This window comes from Drosophila teissieri, chromosome 3R (genome assembly GCF_016746235.2).
Source record: "Drosophila teissieri strain GT53w chromosome 3R, Prin_Dtei_1.1, whole genome shotgun sequence".
In the NCBI taxonomy this organism is placed as follows: Eukaryota; Metazoa; Arthropoda; class Insecta; order Diptera; family Drosophilidae; genus Drosophila; species Drosophila teissieri.
In genome coordinates, this window is record NC_053032.1 from 20,339,659 (window position 1) to 20,359,338 (window position 19,680).

General features: G+C 48.5%; 7 protein-coding genes across 7 annotated transcripts; 2 read left to right on the forward strand and 5 right to left on the reverse strand.

Moving 5' to 3' along the window:
• Positions 1-3: 3 nt before the first annotated feature.
• LOC122622552 (bifunctional peptidase and arginyl-hydroxylase JMJD5) lies at positions 4-1,198 on the reverse strand. The gene has a single exon (XM_043801089.1). It carries the CDS (start codon positions 1,195-1,197, stop codon positions 10-12), a length of 1,188 nt encoding a protein of 395 aa, XP_043657024.1. The 5' UTR covers position 1,198; the 3' UTR covers positions 4-9.
• A 227-nt stretch (positions 1,199-1,425) lies between these two features.
• LOC122621448 lies at positions 1,426-2,044 on the reverse strand. The gene has a single exon (XM_043799302.1). It carries the CDS (start codon positions 2,019-2,021, stop codon positions 1,785-1,787), a length of 237 nt encoding a protein of 78 aa, XP_043655237.1. The 5' UTR covers positions 2,022-2,044; the 3' UTR covers positions 1,426-1,784.
• Positions 2,045-3,679: 1,635 nt separating this feature from the next.
• Positions 3,680-10,419, reverse strand: LOC122619096. The gene is made up of 4 exons (XM_043795808.1): positions 10,317-10,419; positions 6,546-6,770; positions 5,596-5,980; positions 3,680-4,717 (listed from the first exon to the last, which is right to left on the reverse strand). The coding sequence occupies exons 1-4, from the start codon at positions 10,394-10,396 to the stop codon at positions 4,331-4,333; spliced, it is 1,077 nt and encodes a 358-aa protein (XP_043651743.1). The 5' UTR covers positions 10,397-10,419; the 3' UTR covers positions 3,680-4,330.
• Positions 8,486-10,445, forward strand: LOC122619095. Its single transcript, XM_043795807.1, has 3 exons — positions 8,486-9,613; positions 10,009-10,116; positions 10,178-10,445. Exons 1-3 carry the CDS (start codon positions 8,589-8,591, stop codon positions 10,284-10,286), a joined length of 1,242 nt encoding a protein of 413 aa, XP_043651742.1. The 5' UTR covers positions 8,486-8,588; the 3' UTR covers positions 10,287-10,445.
• A 258-nt stretch (positions 10,446-10,703) lies between these two features.
• LOC122619094 (E3 ubiquitin-protein ligase RING1) lies at positions 10,704-16,451 on the forward strand. The gene is made up of 3 exons (XM_043795806.1): positions 10,704-10,841; positions 14,815-16,220; positions 16,285-16,451. Exons 2-3 carry the CDS (start codon positions 14,955-14,957, stop codon positions 16,327-16,329), a joined length of 1,311 nt encoding a protein of 436 aa, XP_043651741.1. The 5' UTR covers positions 10,704-10,841; positions 14,815-14,954; the 3' UTR covers positions 16,330-16,451.
• Positions 16,452-16,604: 153 nt separating this feature from the next.
• On the reverse strand, positions 16,605-17,606 carry LOC122621138. The gene is made up of 3 exons (XM_043798896.1): positions 17,589-17,606; positions 17,492-17,531; positions 16,605-17,422 (listed from the first exon to the last, which is right to left on the reverse strand). Exons 2-3 carry the CDS (start codon positions 17,510-17,512, stop codon positions 16,970-16,972), a joined length of 474 nt encoding a protein of 157 aa, XP_043654831.1. The 5' UTR covers positions 17,513-17,531; positions 17,589-17,606; the 3' UTR covers positions 16,605-16,969.
• A 283-nt stretch (positions 17,607-17,889) lies between these two features.
• On the reverse strand, positions 17,890-19,361 carry LOC122620501 (hydroxysteroid dehydrogenase-like protein 2). Its single transcript, XM_043797991.1, has one exon. The coding sequence runs from the start codon at positions 19,223-19,225 to the stop codon at positions 17,984-17,986; it is 1,242 nt and encodes a 413-aa protein (XP_043653926.1). The 5' UTR covers positions 19,226-19,361; the 3' UTR covers positions 17,890-17,983.
• Between the last annotated feature and the right edge of the window lie 319 nt (positions 19,362-19,680).

Consider the following 19,680-nt stretch of genomic DNA (forward strand, 5'->3'; position numbering starts at 1 on the left):
TGCGTTTAACTAGAGGGAGTTACTTTTTAGCCTGCGAAAGAACTCGCGCTTCATTTCGGCAATTACCCGTGGAGCACACATGCTGCTTACTAGAAGCTCCCAAGTGGAACTAATGGGAGTTGTCTCTGGTGGGCTGGCAGCTTTTCGGAATCTCTTGGAGTTGGCGCTGAGGAGCCGCTTGTATTCCTCGTGGGGCATCACTTCCAAAGGGCGCACCGTGAGGTTGATACTATTCAACAAAGTTTTCCAATCCGCTTGGCTGATATAGTCGATATCGTATAGCTTTCGGCTATTCTGGCTACTCTCCAGATTCTGCACCGCCTGCTCGAACTGAGCATAGAGGTCGCTGGGCTTGGTGGACAGGTTACCCATCTGGTTGGGATTGAGCAGGTACTGCTTAATTTGATCGCTCTCTCCCTTGACAAAGCTCTCCACGATGTGCATGACCAGGAACTCGTCCAAAACCAGGTCCATGTCCGCTTTTAGCGGCACCCAGTAGTTAACACTCAGCGACGTGGACATGGCCTCAGCGTAGTGCCACCAGTTACGCGGCACGATCAGTACTTCGCCCGCCTGCAGGTTGCAGTGATAGGCCTGCCGGCCCAGATGCTCGTAGCTCTGCATCTTTGCCGGATCCGGGGCGTAAAAGTTCTCCAGGCAGTAGACACTGGACTCCTCGTAGGGAATCCTGGTGCTCTGCAACGGCGTCTCAGGCGGAAAGAGCAGCCACGACTTGCTGCCGTGCACCTGCACCACGATGTTCACGCCATAGGTGTCGTAGTGGCACGGTGTGTTGGCCCGTTCCGATCCCAGCCAGAAGCGAAAGTCATCTCCGATGTCCGGGAAGCCGAAGCTGGAGAAATCGATGCCTCTCCGGCAACTGGGTGGCACTACGTCGGCTCCCTTGTACTGGTAGGCCGCCCAGTGGGTGTGCTCCTCCGTCAGGACGTACTCCCGCAGGAATTGCTGCATGCTGAGCTTACTGGCTTTGGTCCGCTTTCGCTCCCACTGCGGCGTACTGCTGTCCGCCAAGTCCATCAGCTCGAAGTCTGGAAAAGAGCTGGCCTCCTGATCGAAGCGCTGGCACCAGTCGTGGAGGGATCCCTCGAAGCACTCCCATTCCAGCGGAAACTGGTCCAGGACCAGCGGCACGTGGGTGTTCAGGATGAGATCCCTAAGTTTGCAGTTCGCTGCCATGTTTTGTTTACTTTCCCATTGGGTAACAAATACATATATATTTGTTGCGCTATGGTCACACTGCGCCAAGAACATTTTATGGCGGGATTATTTAAATTAAATGAAATGTTACATATTTACATATTAAATGCTACATAGTGTCCTTCTAGAAAATTCCCAATATAATGTACCGTGTAATCATCGTTCGCTATTACCCTTCTTAAAAATGGATTAGAAATTCTAGTAGCCTTGCTTTTGCAGCATGCAAGTTTATTTGATTTCCTTAAAAATCACACCCTTGGCTGGTGGATATCTCGTGTCATCATCCTTTGATGGTGTGTCCCCTCAAGCGTGCTGCAGCTGCGCCCAATGTGGCTAGGAAGAGGATTAGTAACTTCATTTTGGTTAACTAAGTTTCGTTTGGCCGCCTTATATATTCAATACCTTTCAAGTGGATAAAAATAATTCGCTATGGATTATGGTGCTGTAATTAAGATTCAGAACTAAGTTGTGGCGTGACATTATTATTTAATTACATTGTAAATTGTATAACGCATAATTATGATTTTGTATTTAATTTACGTTTAGGGTTTCAAAAGTGGTATTCATTAATTCGATATAATTTTTTCATCCATAATCGCATTCATGGGCTGTTTTACCCAGCCTTCATAATTGATTTTCTGGTGAATCTGCTTTCCTTTCTTTTCCTCCATCGTTTGCGCCTCACCGACCTTCTTCCAGTCGCTGTTCTTATTCTTGTCCTTGGACCTCTTCCTCCGTCTTCGCCCGGATGCGAAAATTGCAAAGATGACCAGGACGAGCACGAAGATGATGGCCAGCCTCATTTTGGTCGGCTGTGGGGCCAAGTGCTGACTTTTAAAGGCGGAACATATTAAGTAAAACCAACCAATTTGATATTGCAATTTGCCTAAGGTTGGAATCGAACGGCATCATTTTATATATGGAATTTAGTTTTTGGTGGAATATTCCACCTATGATATGAATAATTAGAATGTGGAATATTTTTGCTTACACATTTTATTAAAATTAATTTTATTAAAAAAACTAACTTTTACTTACAGACACTCAATAGGCCAACCAATTTACCATACTACGTCTAGGGTATCAACGATCTTATTGATTTGTAGCGTGTTTCAAGTGTAAATGCGATTAGGCGAAATGTTGGTTTAATTAGTAGGAATTTCGAATTACATAATTGCAATCAAGATTGCGTGAGTAACTTGTTCTGCAGATCAAGTTGTCCAGTAGTTCCAGATGGAGGAAGAACCCCAAACTGCCCCGCACGCAAACGAGTCTTGTTTTCAGATCGGTTTGGCTTGGTTTGTTTTGGTTTGGCATGGATTTTGCTGTATTTCGTTGGATCCCCGGGGTCTACCGAGCAGAGCCAACACTTTGAGATAATTATTTTGATATGACGGGCGGAAATGGCGTTAACAAGTGGCTAGAAGTGCGACAACGATGGCCCGGAATCTGTTGCACATTTGGCCAAACTGCTGTTGGCCGACATTTGATTGCCAGTATGGGAGTTTGGGAACGGCGCATTCCCTGATGACGGCCGTAAAAAATCGATGAGAAGGTCCCATCCTCCAGTTGTCATAAAAGTGATTTACGTCTCAGTCGCAGAACCACAAGTCATTAAGTCCACTTAAGCCGCGCACTCCATGTGCCACGGACACGGAACACGGGACACGGGATACGGGTGAAAAGTTCAACGCTCGTGAGTCAGCAGAGTCGCTGGCAGAATCGGAAAAGCATAAGCTGCAAAAACAATTATGCGCCAGAGTCGCCAAAAAATACGCAAATAAAAAAGAAGCGATAAAAAAGCAACGAGAAAAGCGAACTCGAGAAGGGAAGAACAAACATACAACATTATTTATGCGGCAGTTTGGAGGTGCGCCATCGCAATCGCCATCGCCGTCGTCTGTCTGCCAGATTTGTTGTCATTATGGGGCTGTTACTGCTGGCGACTTGGCGCTGTCTTATAAAAAATGTATCTGCATCTGTATCTGTAGCTGTATCTCTATCTGTATGTCTGCGGCTTTATCTGCGGAATGAGAAACTGCGCATGCGCACGCTCGCCCCGCTTCCGTTTTGCTGTGTGCTGTTTTTTTGAGGCCCAATCTTAAATCTTCCCATAGGGCTTAGTCGGGAACACGCCCGACATAGCCGCTTATATAATTAGCTGGAATTTTTGGTGTTTTTGTTATTTTTTGCTCCGCTGAATGGGCAGCCAAATTTGCCAGACACCCACCCTTCCACCGACCCCTCCTGGCCACCTTGGTTCACCTTTGTCCAAGTCAATAAACTCGCAGCAGACAGTTCCGCCCCCCATTTTTTTTTTGTTTTCTTTAGCTCTTTGTCTGCTTGCGACTGTCAGCTATCAGCTCTTAAAGGGGATTGCACTTAAAAATCAGTCAATATTTATTTATCAAAACAAAATCGTTCATGCACTTAAACCTAGCTTGATTATGCCATAATTTATTGCTTGCCGCAGTTGCTTAGCTAAATGCAGTTTGGGCTGGTCCTTCGGCTGGGTGTCCTTCATAAGGTTCGGACTCAAGGATTTCAGATCGAACCGATATGTATGAAGGTCAATGTGAAGTCCACAAGAAATACTATTCAAATATTTCAGGCTACGAAACGTATATAGCTCATTGAAATCTGCCACAAAGCTGATTAAAGTTTGAGTATAAAATTTCAATTAAAATTTCAATATACAAGTATATAATCCGATTAGTTTTAACTCCGTTGTGATCTAGTCAGAGATTCCAACTCAGTCTGTTCTGTTTTTACCATAATGATTTTGGCAGCACTAAAATCTCAAATGAAAGGACTGCGTATTGACCTCTTTGTGCTGACATGGCTGACCGTAGATTGAGATGAGGTGCACCCACCTTGGACCAGCCCACCTGTTATTGTATTCATTGCCGTGGTATAAAAATAGACCGCACCCATCGCACTTGTTAAACAGTTGCTCAGGATGCCATAGATGTAGTGGGGAGTCGCCGGGAAAGGAATCCGAGTGGAAACTGGACGGAAGAGGAGTGGAGCTCCCCGGTTAAGAAGATTGAAAACAGAACGCCCGTCACCGCAGTCTTTCGAGGGTGCATCCAGGGGCACCAGGGCCGCTGGATTACGAGATGATGTTCTGGTAGAACTGCGGCTTCTTCTGGTGCTCCTTGATGACATAGAATCCCTTGGGCTTGCCATTGCCCGCAAAGTACTTGTGGAAGCTCTGCTTGCTGACCGCCTGCGCGGGTGCATAATATGTGGGTGACTTGGGCTTGAGCGACTTGCGGTACTTGGCCTTGCCGCCGCCCGCACTGAAGCCCTTCTCGGCGGTCTCGTTCTCCCAGGGCTGGCGCCAGGTGGGCACGCTCTGGATGTCCAGCAGCCTGTTGCGATCCGCCGCCGAGACGTGGGCGAAGTGGGGCTTCTTGGCGAGCGCCTCCTTCAGGACGGGCAGGTTCCAGTGGTAGATGCGGCCCGGCCGGCCATTCGAGCTGAAGGGAAACGAGACCTGCAATTGAAGCGCACTGATTAGACAACATTACCCGTGCTCTGCGACTGGCGTCCCATAAATCAGCCGTGCTCCGGCGTCTGAATCGGGAATGCCACGCACTTGCTCTGGACATGTGGACTCGAGTGGATTGGAGAAGAGTCGAGTGGAGTGGAGAGGAGAGGAGTGGAGTGGTGTGGACTGGAGTGGGGTGGCTCAAACAAATTGCATTTTTAATTGAGGCTCGGACTTGGTTAATGGCCTGCATATTAATTTCTGGTTCAACCGGGAATGGAGCAGCATTGGGGCAGCGGTGGAGCAGCGTTGGAGCACCGGAGTCGTGAGAGCGTAATAATTTTCGTGCCACTGCTTGTCGGACATCCACTGACATTGACACTTGCCGCATTAATTCACAAAGGCCATGTATTACAGCTCGGAATGCTGTAGAGCACCCGGATGGCACTGGACTCGCACTGGACTCGCAGATACCCAATACTCGTAACCGCTCGGCATGACCCTATCGAAGATCTATTTATAGGACAGCTGGCCGCAGCGCATACCCATTTTGGGGCATTGGGGGTAACACGCATATAAATAGCAACAGCGAGCAGTTGGGCCCCCCTTTCGTGGCTACCACCAACTGCCATCAAATGGGTAATCCATTTCGCTTCCACTGCCACCAACTTGCCACTGCCGCTCCTCCTTGCCGCCGAGTGCAATTTTGCAATTTGTTTTATGCGCATGCGCGCCGATGTTTATCGCGGTCTAGGTCCAAACCTGGCTGAGAGCCAGTTCTGGCCATGGCCAGAAGGGGCCATCCAGCCAGTCAGCCAGTCAGCCAGATCCAGACCCAGTGCATTGTGTGTGTCTATGGTGTAACCTAATGGAATCCCGTTTACCTTTTTCCCGTTAGCTTTCAACGCCGACGCCTCGGCAACTGGCGATGTTGCAACTGCAACTGCTGCTGCTGCTGCTGCGGTTGATGCTGCTGCTGATTTTGCTGCTGCTGCTGATGCGGCTGCTGCTGCGCTAGTTGTGGCTGTCGCCAGTGTCATCTTGCTGGGTGCGTTACCTTTGTGGGCACCATGGTTGCCATGGCCAGACTTGTCCTGCTGATCCGCGACGGAATTCTTCGCACCGGGTCCAGCATAGTAGTGCATATTTGGCGGCAATTTGATGATGAACATGTGTGAATCATCGCGCGAGGAATGGCGTCGTGACTCAACCGCCAGTCGCTTCCTGTTGTGGCTGTTGGGCGCCTTCACCTTCATGAAGCCCATCTGGCTGCAACGACCAAGTGAGTTGGTGTTATGTTATGCTTGATAGTGTCTGTCTGCCTGGCGAGCGTTGTAAGCGATTCCCATGAATATTTCACTACACAATTTACGGCTTACCAAGGGGGTTGAGTTGGATATGGCGCTTTAATTAGACCCAAAATAAGGGGCTGTCTAACTGGACAATGAGAGAGAAGTGGCTTTAATCTTCGGTTGTTGCTAGTCAACTATGCAAACTCAGATGTGCGTACCCAAGTTGGCCATGTTACCCCAAGAATTACCACTTCTAAGCCCCTGTAGTCGTTTAATCAGACATCCTAATTGGGATGCAGCTTGATGGCTTAATTAAAGATAGATTACCTCAGCACTGGAAAATTATTAATCATAGTGTAGTAGTGCATTGCGTAGCTACCGTAAAATAGCCCTAATTTGCCCTTAAATAGCGCTATTAAGCAAGGGTTCTTTAAGCAAATTATATTAAGGCTAAATTCATTAATATTTGTTATGACTACAAACTGCTAGAATTGGCTCTCTGCTGGTTTATTGTCAAGTTTATTCCAAGGATGTGGGCTCACCTGAGCAGCTTCTTGTTGAGCCCGTGAGCGCTTCTGGCCAGTTGCTTGGGCTGCTTGATGGCTGCCATGCCCGCTCCTGATCGCCTGTCCAGCCGCTTGGGCCTGTGCATGTGTGCCACATCCTTGGCGGATGCAGCGGATGAAGTGGATGCGGCGGGCGCAGCCAGCGCTCCCGAATTGCTGGCACCCTGGGCCATCGCAGCGACGCACAGGAGGCAGTAGAGCCTGCGGAATGGAATGAAAACAGCTTTAATGGGCAGCATTTTATGGGCCGGCACTGCCAGTTTTTATGTGCGAAATTCAATAGGGGATTAGGTAGCCTGCGGCTTTCGATTGGAGCCCACGGGGCGGTGCTTCAAGGTTCAGGGTCGTCCCAGCGGCACTCCCTTTGACAGCTGAGATGGCCCGAGGTCTTCATTTCGAGCTGGTTTTTGTTGTTTTTTTGTTTTTTTGGTGGGGCAGCGGTGTTGAGTGAGTGAAGTGCTTAACTTTAAATAGATGTTGCCCCTGCCCCTGTCCCTGCCCCCAGTGTGAAATTGAAAACCACTGAAAACTACACGCCGTTGCTCGAGTGTCAAGTGGTAATGAGGAAGAAAACGGAAAACAAAGCAGATAAAATGCAAATAGGCACGTACAATTACGGGTATCCATCCCCGAGTGCGGCTACCATGGGTGAAAGAGCTGGGAAACCCAAGAGCCATGGGAGCATTAGAACCATCCACATATCTCCACCTCCGGTCGGGTGTTGCAATCACCGATGCCTTTCGCCCAGAATGCCACAATACGGCTATTACTGCTCGTGCTGCTCATACTGCTGGACTTTCAGCAGGTCTTGAGGTCTCCAGAGAAGATCGGCTCTTCGACTTTGTCAAGCGCAATGCTATTGACCGACTAAGCCAGTCAGTACACAAAGTACCACAAAGTGCCACACACTAGCAGTTCCTCATTGGAGTGCAGCCCCTTGGCGGTCCGGCGCTCGTTACAAATTATCATGCAAATTGGCTGGGCTTTATGCAATAAATGTAACCGAAGGCCAGCCGACGTGCCCGGCATTCTGAGCCAAGTCTTAGCCTTCCAGCTACCAAAGATAATGCATGCAAACAAAAACCAAAAAAAAAACGCAGCTCAAAAACCTTAGAAGTCAAAGAAGCTGCATAAATTTCGAGTGCAGCAAGGCAAGGAAACTACGCCCCCAGGCGGGATTAGAGGCCAGTCAGGAGCAGGAGCAGATGGAGGAGCAGGAGCAGATGGAGGAGCAGGAGCAGATGGAGGAGCAGGAGCAGATGGAGGAGCAGGAGCTGGAGCTGATGGACGGGTATATGGGTATTTGGGAATGGGGGCCAATCGATTTTGCGGATTGCAAATCCATGGGAGCCCAATCGAAAGCGCCCAAATCAACACGTACTTAGCAGTGGCCACCACATGCTGCCATCGTGTGCAGTGCTCCATCCACATCCGTGGAGCACACACATCCCCATCCCCATCCCCAACCACATGGCGATGCAAGCCAAACAAACACCCCAGGCGGGTAGCTCCTACTCCTTTGTGTCCTCTTGTCCTCTGTGTGTCTGCGCTGTGGTTTTTGTGGCCATTTTCATGTTAACTCCGTATTGATAAATTGCAGAATAAGTGAATGCATTTTTTGTTTTTTCATTTACGTTCGTATTTATTTTGTAGCTGCCGTCCGGGTCCTGAACATATGCGGCATTTTTGAATTATTAATGAATTACCAGGCACAAAGGAGCCCGCAGCCATACAACATCCCATACAAGTGGATGTATGTGCAACACGAGGTTGCGTGTTGCGTTTGGGACCACAGACCAAAGACAAGGGTTTCGTGTGAAAATTTTGGCAACAGCAGCGACTCACATCATACCACCTTCGATAACTCGGAACTTGTGTTTGTGCCGGGATCAATAATTCAGAAGCTCAAACCACAAACCCCTTGGAAACTACTGTACAGAAACGTTCTTGTCAAAATTGTACGTTGTATAATTGTGGAAATATTGTGAGCGGAGATAGAGAGGAATACTTGTATTCAAAATGCGCTTTGATCTGAAGGAATTGCTCCTGGTTTCCATGTCCGCCAGTTCAGATGGAGTCATACGTCGCCACAAGAGATTCAAATTCGGCCAAGTGAGCTACCTGGTGCACTACGAGCTGCACCAGGGAAAGCTGATGATCCGCCATGTGAAGAGGATGCGACGCACTCCCTCCTTGAGCAGTCGTCTGCAAAAGCGTCGTCGTCGTCTTTTGAAGCGGATGCTGAACGGAGGCAGTGCACCCACAGCGGTCGTCCAGCCACCACGGCTGATGCAGAGCACCACCAGCCAAACGCAGCTGCAGGAGTGGTTCAACAGCCAGGTGGACACCTCGGACCTGGTCAGCAACATCTCCAGGGAGGCACAGACCCATGAGCCCGGCCAGCAACTCACGAGCATAGCGGTGGGCACAGAAGTTGAGCTGGACAGCAGGGCCAGCCAAACGCTGCTCCAAGAGTGCACATCCAGTCATGTGGACACCTGCGACTTGATCATCACCATTGCCAGGGATCAGCAGACCTTCCATCCCGACCATGTGACCCTTGCCAGCCAAACAGATACCCACGACCTGCATTGCAACACCACCCAGACGGATCTAAGCTCCAAGACCACCAACACGCAGACCAAGCTGGCCAAGCTGACCTGCCTGGGCACCCAAACGATGGTTCACTGTACCACTGCCACGGTACAAACCCAGAGACACCGCCAACACATCAGCACGCAGACCATCGACGACGAGGAGGAGCTAATCAAGCCCCATCTGCAGGCCCTGTATCTCATCCACGAATCTATCAAGAACCAGAGCAACCTCATCCAGAATGAGGTGCTGGAAGCCGTCAATCAACTGGTTGATATCAGCCTGCTGCAGGTGAAGCAAATGCGCATGGAGTTGGACCTGCCCAGGGAGGCGTCCTTGGAGCCAATGACACCCATCCCGTCGAGCCAGATCGGGGATAGTCAGCCAAAGGAGAATTCCTCGGCCAAGACTGACTCATGCAAATTGGAGCCCAAGTACAGGATTGTAAGGTAACTAAATGCTAATTTAACTGCAATCCAAGAAACTTGCTTATACCAAATACTTACAAGGGAACTTCTAATATTTTGGGGAAAACCTGTTGTGATTCAGAGTGGAAATTAACCCTCATATATTTGTAAAAGGTTCTTACATTCACATATTCAGCAAAATAGCCCAGCTGCACTTTTTACAACGCGTTTAGCTTAAATCGCTTCAGGGAAATTCCGTCAATTCATTAGTTATAAGAATGCCAATTTATATGCCCTAAGTGCCATAAAGAGGAGAAATATTTTTATAGATTTGAGAAGAGCTGCGCGTTTCTTCAGTGCAGTTTTGCCGGGCAAATAACAATAAAAGCAGCACTAATTTAGCAGACAACTAAAAGCCCCCATCCCTCGACCCGCAGAGTCGTCAAGGACAAGAGGAGTTCCTTGGGTCGCTTGTGGAACTGTACGCAGAAGTGCAAGGGCTGTGGTCTGCACATGCACCGCACCAGGCACCGGGTGACCAGCGAGTAGGTGACTCACTTCTTCATAACCAATCCCCACTTATGTGCATACTACATATCCCACCAGAAACCAAGGAACCCAGACGGAAGTGGAGACGGAGGACGCGGTGGTCAGGAGCGAAGTGGCGACGCAGACGGAAAGGGAGCGAGCATTCTGGACCATGAAACGCATCTAGAGAGGATTGCACACAGTCCTGGGAACTTACCCCAGCAGCCAGGCCGCCGTTCTCATCCAGCTTGGACTCATGTTGATGAACTTGTGCCTTCTGATTGACACTTTTAGCATGTGGCAAGCGACGATTTCAAGTAATCAAGTAAACGCAATCGAATCACAATTGCAATGTCTTTTCGTTGTGGCGCCAAACGTTGAAAAACTGCATCTAAACTCGCGTTAGTTACGTGCGGGCTTTTCAATTCGGAATTCGGTAGAAAAGATACTCGGATTCGGATTTGGATTTGGATTTGGATTTTCAAGTTCGCAATTCGACCGCAGATACGTCCGCACACGATAAAATCTCGCCAAAGACTGAATGAAGCGGGCCGGTCGTCGTCGCTGTTTATGCCACAGAAACAGAACGAAGCCACCGCTTGGATTCGGGTACTTCAGCTGGGTGCTGCACCATGTGAGTGGCCAACATGACTAACCCACCACATAGGATTGACCCGTGCCGAGTACAATCACTCGGGTTCTCGGAAGAAAGTCACATTTGGAAAATGGAACTTTCGAGCTGGTATGCAAATATGTATTTTCAGCTTTCGAATGTGGGAATTACTAACTAGTCTACCATTCACTAAATTCTTCTTTTTCTTAGTTTATAAATTACTTATATATTTTTAGCTATTTTATTTTACAATTTATTTCGACTTTTTTGCATAAAAAGGGTTGAATAATTGATTTAAATAATAGATAGTAGACCTCTTTCAGTAAACTCTTAAATATTTTCTTTTAAGCTAATTCCTTATAATTTTACAACAAATAAGTAATGTTTATAAGCCAAATTGTGAAAGGGTATTCAGCATTCAGCGCTTGCAGCACGATTCTTGGTTCTTTCTTCTCCGCCTTTGGTGATTCGTGGAGTGGCTTCGACTTCGAGTTTGGAGTTCGGCTTTTTGTTTACGTACCCATTCCCGTACCCGTGCCCGTGCCCCAAGCCGCTTGCCTCACCATATTTTACCCATTTTTCCGACGGTATGCAAAAAGCAACAAACAATAATAACCAAAGTCACGCTTAACGACTGTGACGTCGCCGCGACTTGGCCTGGTCCAAAACCCCCTCCTCCTCCCGCCCTCCCTCCCTCCACGATGGCACTTTGTATGGACTGTGGCCAGTCTGCAGATCGGGACCGGCTTCTAAAAGCCAGGCCAAATAATAAACATGCAAGTGCCGCATGGCGTGGCATAGAAAAGAATAAAGAGTGTCGGCCGAAAAGTTGCAGTCGTCGCCGTCGGTTGCGGAGTTGGGGTGTGAATGTTGCACGGAGACATCTGTGACATCCCATGGAAACTTGGGAGTAGCCCGCTGTTCCGCTGCTCCGCTGATTGATTGCCAGGATGGTACAGTGGTCCAGCGTTCATGGGAAACGCCCCCGTGGCAAAGGGGTTGCAGTTTAATTGAGATTTATTTATGGTATGTGCGCGGTCAAAGACAAAAGAACCCGCTCTACCCAAACCCAACCCAAACCCAACTCAACCCAGTGCCAATCCCAATCCCAACCCAATCCGAGTCCCAGGTCAGGTTCCCATCAGGAGCCACGTCCATAATAACGAGCAAACAATGCGCTACGTTCTCGGGATCTCTGGCAATATTTGGACAGTGGGCAATTGGAGAACTCCAATTGTGCGGCTGCTGTTTCAGTGGTTGTTATCGATGATGTTGTATGTTATGTGGCCGACCAGGCCACTTCACAACTCCGCCACTTGAGCGGGCCAAAAAGCAACGGTTTGGGTTTCAAATTGGGTGGACCGGCGTCCGCCTGCTTGTTATTGTCAATTGTTGGCTATGAGTGGCATTGGCTTTGCTTTTGCTTTTGCTTTTTATTTTGCTGTTGGCCTTTCTTTTGCAAGTGGCAGCCTTTGTTTTGGACAAGTTAACAGATTGCAATTGCAATTCCAGGTGGTGCCAGTGGTCGAGTCCACGAGTACTCGAGTGTGTGGGTGACATTCAAACATTCTAACTGTCTGGCTCTGGCCTGGAATTCGTAACTCCCATTCTCATACCATGTCCATAGCCATGCCCATGCCCATACCTATCATCGATGGCCAGTTCGGGGCTAAGTGGCATGTTGCGGTCCACTCATACAGCAATTTTGGGGCAGCTTTAAGTGGTGCAGGCAAACAAAATGTGTGAGGCAACCCACCAGCCGAACGGATTGTAATCAAATGTTGCCTGAATTGTTTCCAGTGCAGAGCCAACATCAAAGTGAACGCCCACCTCGAGTTCAGCTCGTTAAGCCCAATTAGGCATTCGCAATTTCTGGCTGGTCAGCTCCTCGCTCTATAGTTCTATGATATCAGAGCACAACTTTCACTTTAACTGCGAACAATGGCCACAAATTCGCAGACATGCGGGGACAAAAACTTTGCGAAAATCACAACAAAATGGCAGACGACGGACAACGAAGGCAACATGGCGTCTGTTTCCTTCCGGTCTACAGATTGAGTTGCCAAAAAAAAAGAGGAGAAAGAAATGCAAGAACGTGGAATGGAGTGGAGACTTTGGTTAGCCTTTTTGCCAGCTGAAGTAGGAACCTGTGGCCTCTTGGCCGTAAAGTAAACCACCTACCATAAAGCTGCCATAAAAAAGTGTGCTGAGAGGCAATCATTTCCATTTCCCAGAAGTACCAGCTATGCCAGGTACCAGGTACTTGCAAATTTCCGCAAGCGGCCGCAAATGATTAATGTCAATAGACGATGGCCGATGGAAAAGCGCTGGAATCATTCAAGAAAGCTGCCAGGTTCTGGGGAGCCAGCCATGTGGGTCGTGAACCCAGCGAATCGAGGACAGCGCCGATCCGCAAGCGTCGTGTGGGTGCACAAGTTCAAGTGGTGCGGTGGCCCAGGTGATTCAGCTGGATCTCTTGAATCTGTTGGATCTGTGGGTTCTGCTGGTCAGGTGCGGCGATGGATAACCTCGATAAGTTGAAAATTGCCGGGCAGAGGCATAAATGCTTGCACTTGGAAAAGAATGCTGAACATGTTCATAGTTGGAGGAAATATTGTTGGATCTTTTCAAAAGAGTTGGTTGGAACTTACTCATGTTTGGAAGATTTTGATTGCCGTATAGTTTATTTGGAAAAACTCGTGGGAAATGACATTACTCGATTTGAAGTAGGTAGCAAGTTCCTCATTTTTCTGAGTACATACAATATAGGTGTTGCAATTACGCTCGCCATGAGACAGCAATTTGGTGTGAGCGAAAATCGTCCACGCCTCCCAAGCACAATAATTAGCTGGGCGATCTAATGGGGAATTGGAAAGTACCAACGCCTGCACCTAGGGATATGGCAACAGTCGTTTTTTATTCGTTATTCGTTATTTTTGTCTATCAACGTCGTTTTTTTCCACGCTTTTTTCACTGTTTGTTAGCCATGCCAGGCATGTCCAGCAATTTCACCGCTCGTTCAAACGGCGGCGGCGGCATTTGCCTATGGCTTATTTTATTTGCCACGTCACTCCCGCCGCACATGCGCATTGCTCAGCGAATGTGACAGGTGAGCCAGGGAAAACCTTTTGGCTGGGAAACCAGGGAAGCACGCGATCCAAGCCGAAGCGCACTTGCCTAGCCGATCCGATCCAAAAGTAATGGAATGCTCAGCTTCAAGGGTCATTGTCATCGCATGCAGACTGGAGGAGTGACTCCCGTGTGGCGGCGGTTCTCTAATTCTCCAATTCAATTACCGACTGCATTCTCGACGGCCCCACACGGCCACACACGGCGTCACCAACTGCATCTGCAACTGCAGACAATCCCACTCAGCTGCAATTTAGCTAACGGCGGTTCTGCATTAGGCCATATTTGGCTGGATCCGGTAAATGCTTTCAGACTTTCAGACGCCTTGATTGACAGCCCAAAGAAATCGCGGCAATTGAGGTGTTGACAGAGTGTCAACCGAAAAGGATCTGGCGGACCCAAATTAATCACAGGGGTTCAATCTATTGAGCTTGGAAGTGAACCCGATAGCAAACCAGACCTGTAAACAGTGGCTGTTCCTCAAAATATAACCTTAGCGCGCGTGTATTTTGTAATTTTATGCATATGCATAAGTGGGTATTTTACTTATTAAGTATTACTATTTTGTTCGACCGGAATAAAGGGAACTAATGTGCTTAAAAACATTAAGTTCTACGTGTTGCAGCTGAAAATGATTGTAGCACGTGTTCGACCGACTTCTTTTTATAATACAAAATATTGCTGGTAATAATACTTCTCAAAAATCCACTAAAAGACTATTTTTATTTTTTATAAGTTTCTCTTAGTTTAAATAGGGGAACATTTTCAATAAGGCGTATAAAGATTATACCATTCAAATTGATACGATTTTTAATTATACTATGTCTCCCTTTCAAACGCAATAAACTAAGCTGAATCTGAAATATTTTCTTAAGCCACAATTTCTACTCCATTAATTATCTAAAAATTTTAAAGATTCGCGCCAAGCTATGTACTAAAATCTAAAAATACTAAATAAGAATACCAACTGCAGTTGTTGTTAGGCCTTTCTCCGTGGTGGTTTAATTGAACAACCGAGGTACGGTCACACTGCAAGTTAATTTGGAAAATCTGAGCGAAAATTTTCTAAAAAGGGTTGTTTGTGTATTGAAAAGCCTCAGAATTGGTGTAAAAATGACGTCGCTGGACCCGGCGCCAAACAAAACGTGGGAGCTGTCGCTGTACGAGCTGCAGCGCAAGCCGCAGGAGGTGATCACGGACAGCACGGAAATCGCGGTGTCCCCGCGGAGCCTCCACAGCGAGCTGATGTGTCCCATCTGCCTGGACATGCTGAAGAAGACGATGACGACGAAGGAGTGCCTGCACCGCTTCTGCTCCGACTGCATTGTGACCGCCCTGCGCTCCGGCAACAAGGAGTGCCCCACGTGCCGCAAGAAGCTCGTCTCTAAGCGCTCCCTGCGCGCCGATCCCAACTTCGACCTGCTTATTTCGAAGATCTACCCCAGTCGCGAGGAGTACGAGGCCATCCAGGAGAAGGTGATGGCCAAGTTCAACCAGACGCAGTCGCAGCAGGCGCTGGTTAACTCCATCAACGAGGGCATCAAGCTGCAGTCCCAGAACCGGCCACAAAGATTCCGCACCAAGGGCGGCGGCGGCGGTGGTGGTGGAGGTGGTGGTAATGGAAATGGTGCTGCCAATGTCGCAGCTCCCCCGGCACCAGGTGCACCCACTGCTGTGGGCCGCAATGCCTCCAACCAATTGCACGTCCACGACACAGCCTCCAATGATAGCAACAGCAACACCAACAGCATTGATCGCGAGAACCGGGATCCGGGTCATTCGGGCACATCGGCAGCGTCGGCCATTACCAGCGCCTCGAATGCTGCGCCCTCCTCGTCGGCCAACTCGGGCGCCAGCACTTCCGCCACCCGGATGCAAGTGGACGACGCGTCGAATCCGCCCTCGATGAGGAGCACTCCCTCACCGGTGCCCTCCAACTCGAGCAGCTCTAAGCCGAAACGCGCCATGTCGGTGCTGACCTCGGAGCGGTCCGAAGAGTCTGAGTCGGACTCACAGATGGACTGCCGCACCGAGGGTGACTCCAACATCGACACAGAGGGCGAGGGCAATGGCGAGCTGGGCGTCAACGATGAAATCGAGCTCGTATTCAAGCCCCATCCCACGGAAATGTCGGCTGACAACCAGCTAATACGCGCACTCAAGGAGAACTGCGTGCGCTACATCAAGACCACGGCCAATGCCACCGTCGATCATCTCAGCAAGTATCTGGCCATGCGGCTCACACTCGACCTGGGCGCCGATTTGCCAGAGGCCTGTCGCGTGCTCAACTTCTGCATCTACGTCGCTCCACAGCCTCAGCAGTTGGTCATCCTGAATGGCAACCAGACATTGCACCAGGTCAACGACAAATTCTGGAAGGTGGGTTTTGCGCTCTTTACCACGATTATATATCGTCTTCATTCTAATAATTGTATGATTCTAGGTAAACAAACCGATGGAAATGTATTACTCGTGGAAGAAAACCTAAGCGTACGAAGCGTTTTTAGTATTAGACCGTTTATTTCTGAAATGGAAATATATCTAGCTGTAGAGCTTAACACGTATATAAAGCATTCAAGTAACACAAAATATATGTAATTGTAAGTAAAAGGTTTCATGATTGAGTTTTTTGGAATCCCCTGCATAAGTCCTCAAAACAAAATTGAGAGTTAAATTTCTTCGTCCAGAATCCTTTGCAATGTGAATGTAAAGGAAATAATCAACATCAGTATCGGTTGCATTCAGCATCAGATTTATTTCTGAATAGAAAACAAATTCCTAGTGCGTAAAAACATTACAAGGCATACAATATGTAAACAACTATATTTTTAAGTTAAGTAGAGAGTTCCGTATCTGTGGGTTCAGTTTAGTAGAATGTGAATGTTTGGTGAGCTTAGGCTCTAGCACGACTCGGAATACACCATGCGATAGGAGGACGGTTTCCGTTTCTTCGTTGTATGACTAAAAGTTGACTGCGGTAATATATTTTTATGGTTGTGGAGGCCTCCAAGGCACTGGGATAGGTAAAAAGAGGAGCAGGGTTGAATGTACTCCAAAAGGTAACCGTGTGACTTTGGTTGGCGTTGCACAGTGCACACAAAAGCATTGATTAGCACCGAATATATGTATCATTTTGGCACCCGACGCATCTTATCAGCAATGGCGTCCCTGAAGTCGCGAAAATCGCTGCTGCCCTCGATTTCGTTTCGACATTTGCTCTGGATGCGATAGAGCCCTCTGCTGATATCCGTCCGATCTGCACTGAGCATGCGCCTGGAGAGATCCTCCTCCAGATCGCGGGGCAGGCCCAGATCAATCAGTTCGTCCACCTCGTCCTGGGTGAATGTGCGCTGATGCTCCGCCAGGAATTCGGCGCACTTCTCGTAGATGTCCAGGTACTGCTCGGCCTCTGTCTTGTCGCCGGAGCGCCTCGTCTCCATGAACTTGCGTAGCAGTCTGGTGGCCTCCGCGTCCAGTAGCGTCTCATGCACACTGTTCGACAGAGTGTAGATCCTCCGCACCTCGGCGACAGTCATCTCACTGCATCCGCAGAAGCACCTTATCACCTCCATGGCTTTGTTCTAGCGATAGGATATAAAAGACCGATGACTAAGTGTCTTCCTGTTTACCTTTTCCTTGATTCTACTCACCTTGCTCGAACGGCTGCCCATGTCGATGGTGTAGCTGCGACTAGAATTGGGTGAACCTATTTCTAGAATATGATTACTTGACGGCAGGTGTACACACCAGGTTCAATCTGACTTCTTATCTTATTTATATTGCATATGACCGGCAAGACTCTTTTTTTCCAAAAATTATATTGGTCAACAAAATGGGCAGTGTGATTGCGCAGGGGTGTGCCGAAAATTCCACGATTCCCAGCCATTGATGGACTAGCTCTGGTCAGTCTGAATAAGTTTGAACTGCGAACTTGTTGCGCGCGCTATTACAAAATATTAAATAAACAATATCATATAAACAAAGACTATTCCCTATCAAAATTATTATGTTATTTATAGTTGTATTTTATCAATTATTCGATAGCTGATTGAACTTTTAAGGAATCTCATACTTTATTAGGAAAATACATACATAAATGAAACGCTTGTAAACAATAGAAAGTCTGCCATTTGATGGCGCACCTACAGCTTGGACTTGAGGGCCTTCATTAGCTTCTCCAGCTTGAGGGCCTTTTGGAAGTCGCCGCTGATCTTCAGCTTGCCGGTCATGTAGGCGGGAGCCGCCTTCAGTTTTCCGGAGAACATGTCGAAGAAGTTGTTCGAGTTCATGGTGAGCGTGGCGTCGGGAGCGGCAGGTGGTGTTCCGGCACCGCAAGATCCAGAGCCGTTCTTCAGGTCCAGGAACCAGGTTCCCTGCTCAGCACCGCTGATGTTGAACTGGAAGACAGCCTGCGTCTTGGAGACAATCTCTGGCGAGAGGAGAGATTCGATTTTCACGAACAGCTGGGGAATCTTGGCGTCTCCTCCACTTGCCGGAGCAGGAGCTGCATTTCCTGCCGAATCGTCATTTTCCACCGGAGCTCCCTTCTCCTCCACGAAGAAGTCAACCATCAGTTTGTCGGCGTTCTCGCGGAAGCAGGCGTAGTCCGTAAGATCAGTGACACCCGCCGATTCCAGCACCTCGTCGTCCACAAAGAACTGACCTGTGGACTGCCTGGGCTCACGGGTCAGGATTGCGTAGGCCGCATCGGCCATGATCTCCGGCTTGCGTGACCACTGGGCGGAGTCGGGACCCGTCAGCATCTCGATGGCCGCAGTGTGGATGGCAGTGCGCGGCCACAGAGCGTTGACGGAGATTCCCTGGTCCCTGAACTCGGCCGCCATACCAAGCACACACATGGACATACCGTACTTGGCCATGGTGTAGGCCACATGGGGGCCAAACCACTTGGCCTTCATGCTCAGCGGCGGCGAAATGTTGAGGATGTGGGCGTGGTTGCTCTTCTTCAGGTACGGCAAGCATACCTTGGACACCAGAAAGGTGCCACGAGTATTGATGTTGTGCATCAGGTCGTAGCGCTTCATGTCCGTGTTGGGGGTGCTGGTCAGCGAGATGGCGCTGGCGTTGTTGATCACAATGTCGATGCCACCGAACTTGGCCACCGCGGCCTCCACGGCGCTGCGCACCTGTTCCTCATCGCGGACATCGACCACACAGGGAAATGCCTTTCCGCCGGCCTTCTCGATCTCCTCCGCAGCCGTGTATATGGTTCCCGGCAGCTTGGGATGCGGCTCCGCTGTCTTGGCCGCCACCACAATGTTGGCTCCATCGCGAGCCGCCTTCAGAGCAATCTCCTTGCCGATTCCTCGAGAGGCTCCTGTGATGAACAAAGTCCGTCCTGCTAGTTTTCCTGTGTTGATCATCTTGTTCAAAGTTTAAAGACCGTTCGCTGTGAGATCTGGACTCCCACTGGTAACGGTGACAGTGTTGCAATCGCAGATCCCAAGAGAAAGTCCAAAGTGCAGATTCAACCGATTTAATCCACACAACAAGTTGCCGCTAGAGATGGTCGCCTGTCGCTCACGCACGCGCTTTTTATTACTTTATGATCAATTGTATAATTTTTTTAAATTTAAAAAACCAGAAATAATGGAATTACAACTTAAATAAAAATTTAAAATTAATAATTTTCAGTTAAAATTGCCAATATAAACGTAAAACTAACAACCATCTTTTGAGTCATCGAAAACACGACAAGTGATCACATCTCTGGCTCGATACCGATTGGCGCACTTATCGATAAACAGTGCTATCAAGCTTATTCAAATTCTTGCGCAACTTATTATAAATAAAAAATTAGATTAAGACTTAGAACGGC

What these genes read in the sequence shown, in the direction of transcription:
- LOC122622552 (XM_043801089.1), bottom strand. Translation starts at nt 1,197, where the DNA reads ATGGCAGCGAACTGCAAACTTAGGGATCTCATCCTGAACACCCACGTG.
- LOC122621448 (XM_043799302.1), bottom strand. Translation starts at nt 2,021, where the DNA reads ATGAGGCTGGCCATCATCTTCGTGCTCGTCCTGGTCATCTTTGCAATT.
- LOC122619095 (XM_043795807.1), top strand. Translation starts at nt 8,589, where the DNA reads ATGCGCTTTGATCTGAAGGAATTGCTCCTGGTTTCCATGTCCGCCAGT. An exon ending in CCCAAGTACAGGATTGTAAG is followed by an intron (nt 9,614 to 10,008) that starts GTAACTAAATGC and finishes CTCGACCCGCAG; the next exon opens with AGTCGTCAAGGACAAGAGGA. An exon ending in AGGCACCGGGTGACCAGCGA is followed by an intron (nt 10,117 to 10,177) that starts GTAGGTGACTCA and finishes ATATCCCACCAG; the next exon opens with AAACCAAGGAACCCAGACGG.
- LOC122619096 (XM_043795808.1), bottom strand. Translation starts at nt 10,396, where the DNA reads ATGCTAAAAGTGTCAATCAGAAGGCACAAGTTCATCAACATGAGTCCA. An exon ending in CTCAACAAGAAGCTGCTCAG is followed by an intron (nt 5,981 to 6,545) that starts GTGAGCCCACAT and finishes TGGTCGTTGCAG; the next exon opens with CCAGATGGGCTTCATGAAGG. An exon ending in TGAAAGCTAACGGGAAAAAG is followed by an intron (nt 4,718 to 5,595) that starts GTAAACGGGATT and finishes CTTCAATTGCAG; the next exon opens with GTCTCGTTTCCCTTCAGCTC.
- LOC122619094 (XM_043795806.1), top strand. Translation starts at nt 14,955, where the DNA reads ATGACGTCGCTGGACCCGGCGCCAAACAAAACGTGGGAGCTGTCGCTG. An exon ending in TCAACGACAAATTCTGGAAG is followed by an intron (nt 16,221 to 16,284) that starts GTGGGTTTTGCG and finishes GTATGATTCTAG; the next exon opens with GTAAACAAACCGATGGAAAT.
- LOC122621138 (XM_043798896.1), bottom strand. Translation starts at nt 17,512, where the DNA reads ATGGGCAGCCGTTCGAGCAAG. An exon ending in TGGGCAGCCGTTCGAGCAAG is followed by an intron (nt 17,423 to 17,491) that starts GTGAGTAGAATC and finishes TCCTATCGCTAG; the next exon opens with AACAAAGCCATGGAGGTGAT.
- LOC122620501 (XM_043797991.1), bottom strand. Translation starts at nt 19,225, where the DNA reads ATGATCAACACAGGAAAACTAGCAGGACGGACTTTGTTCATCACAGGA.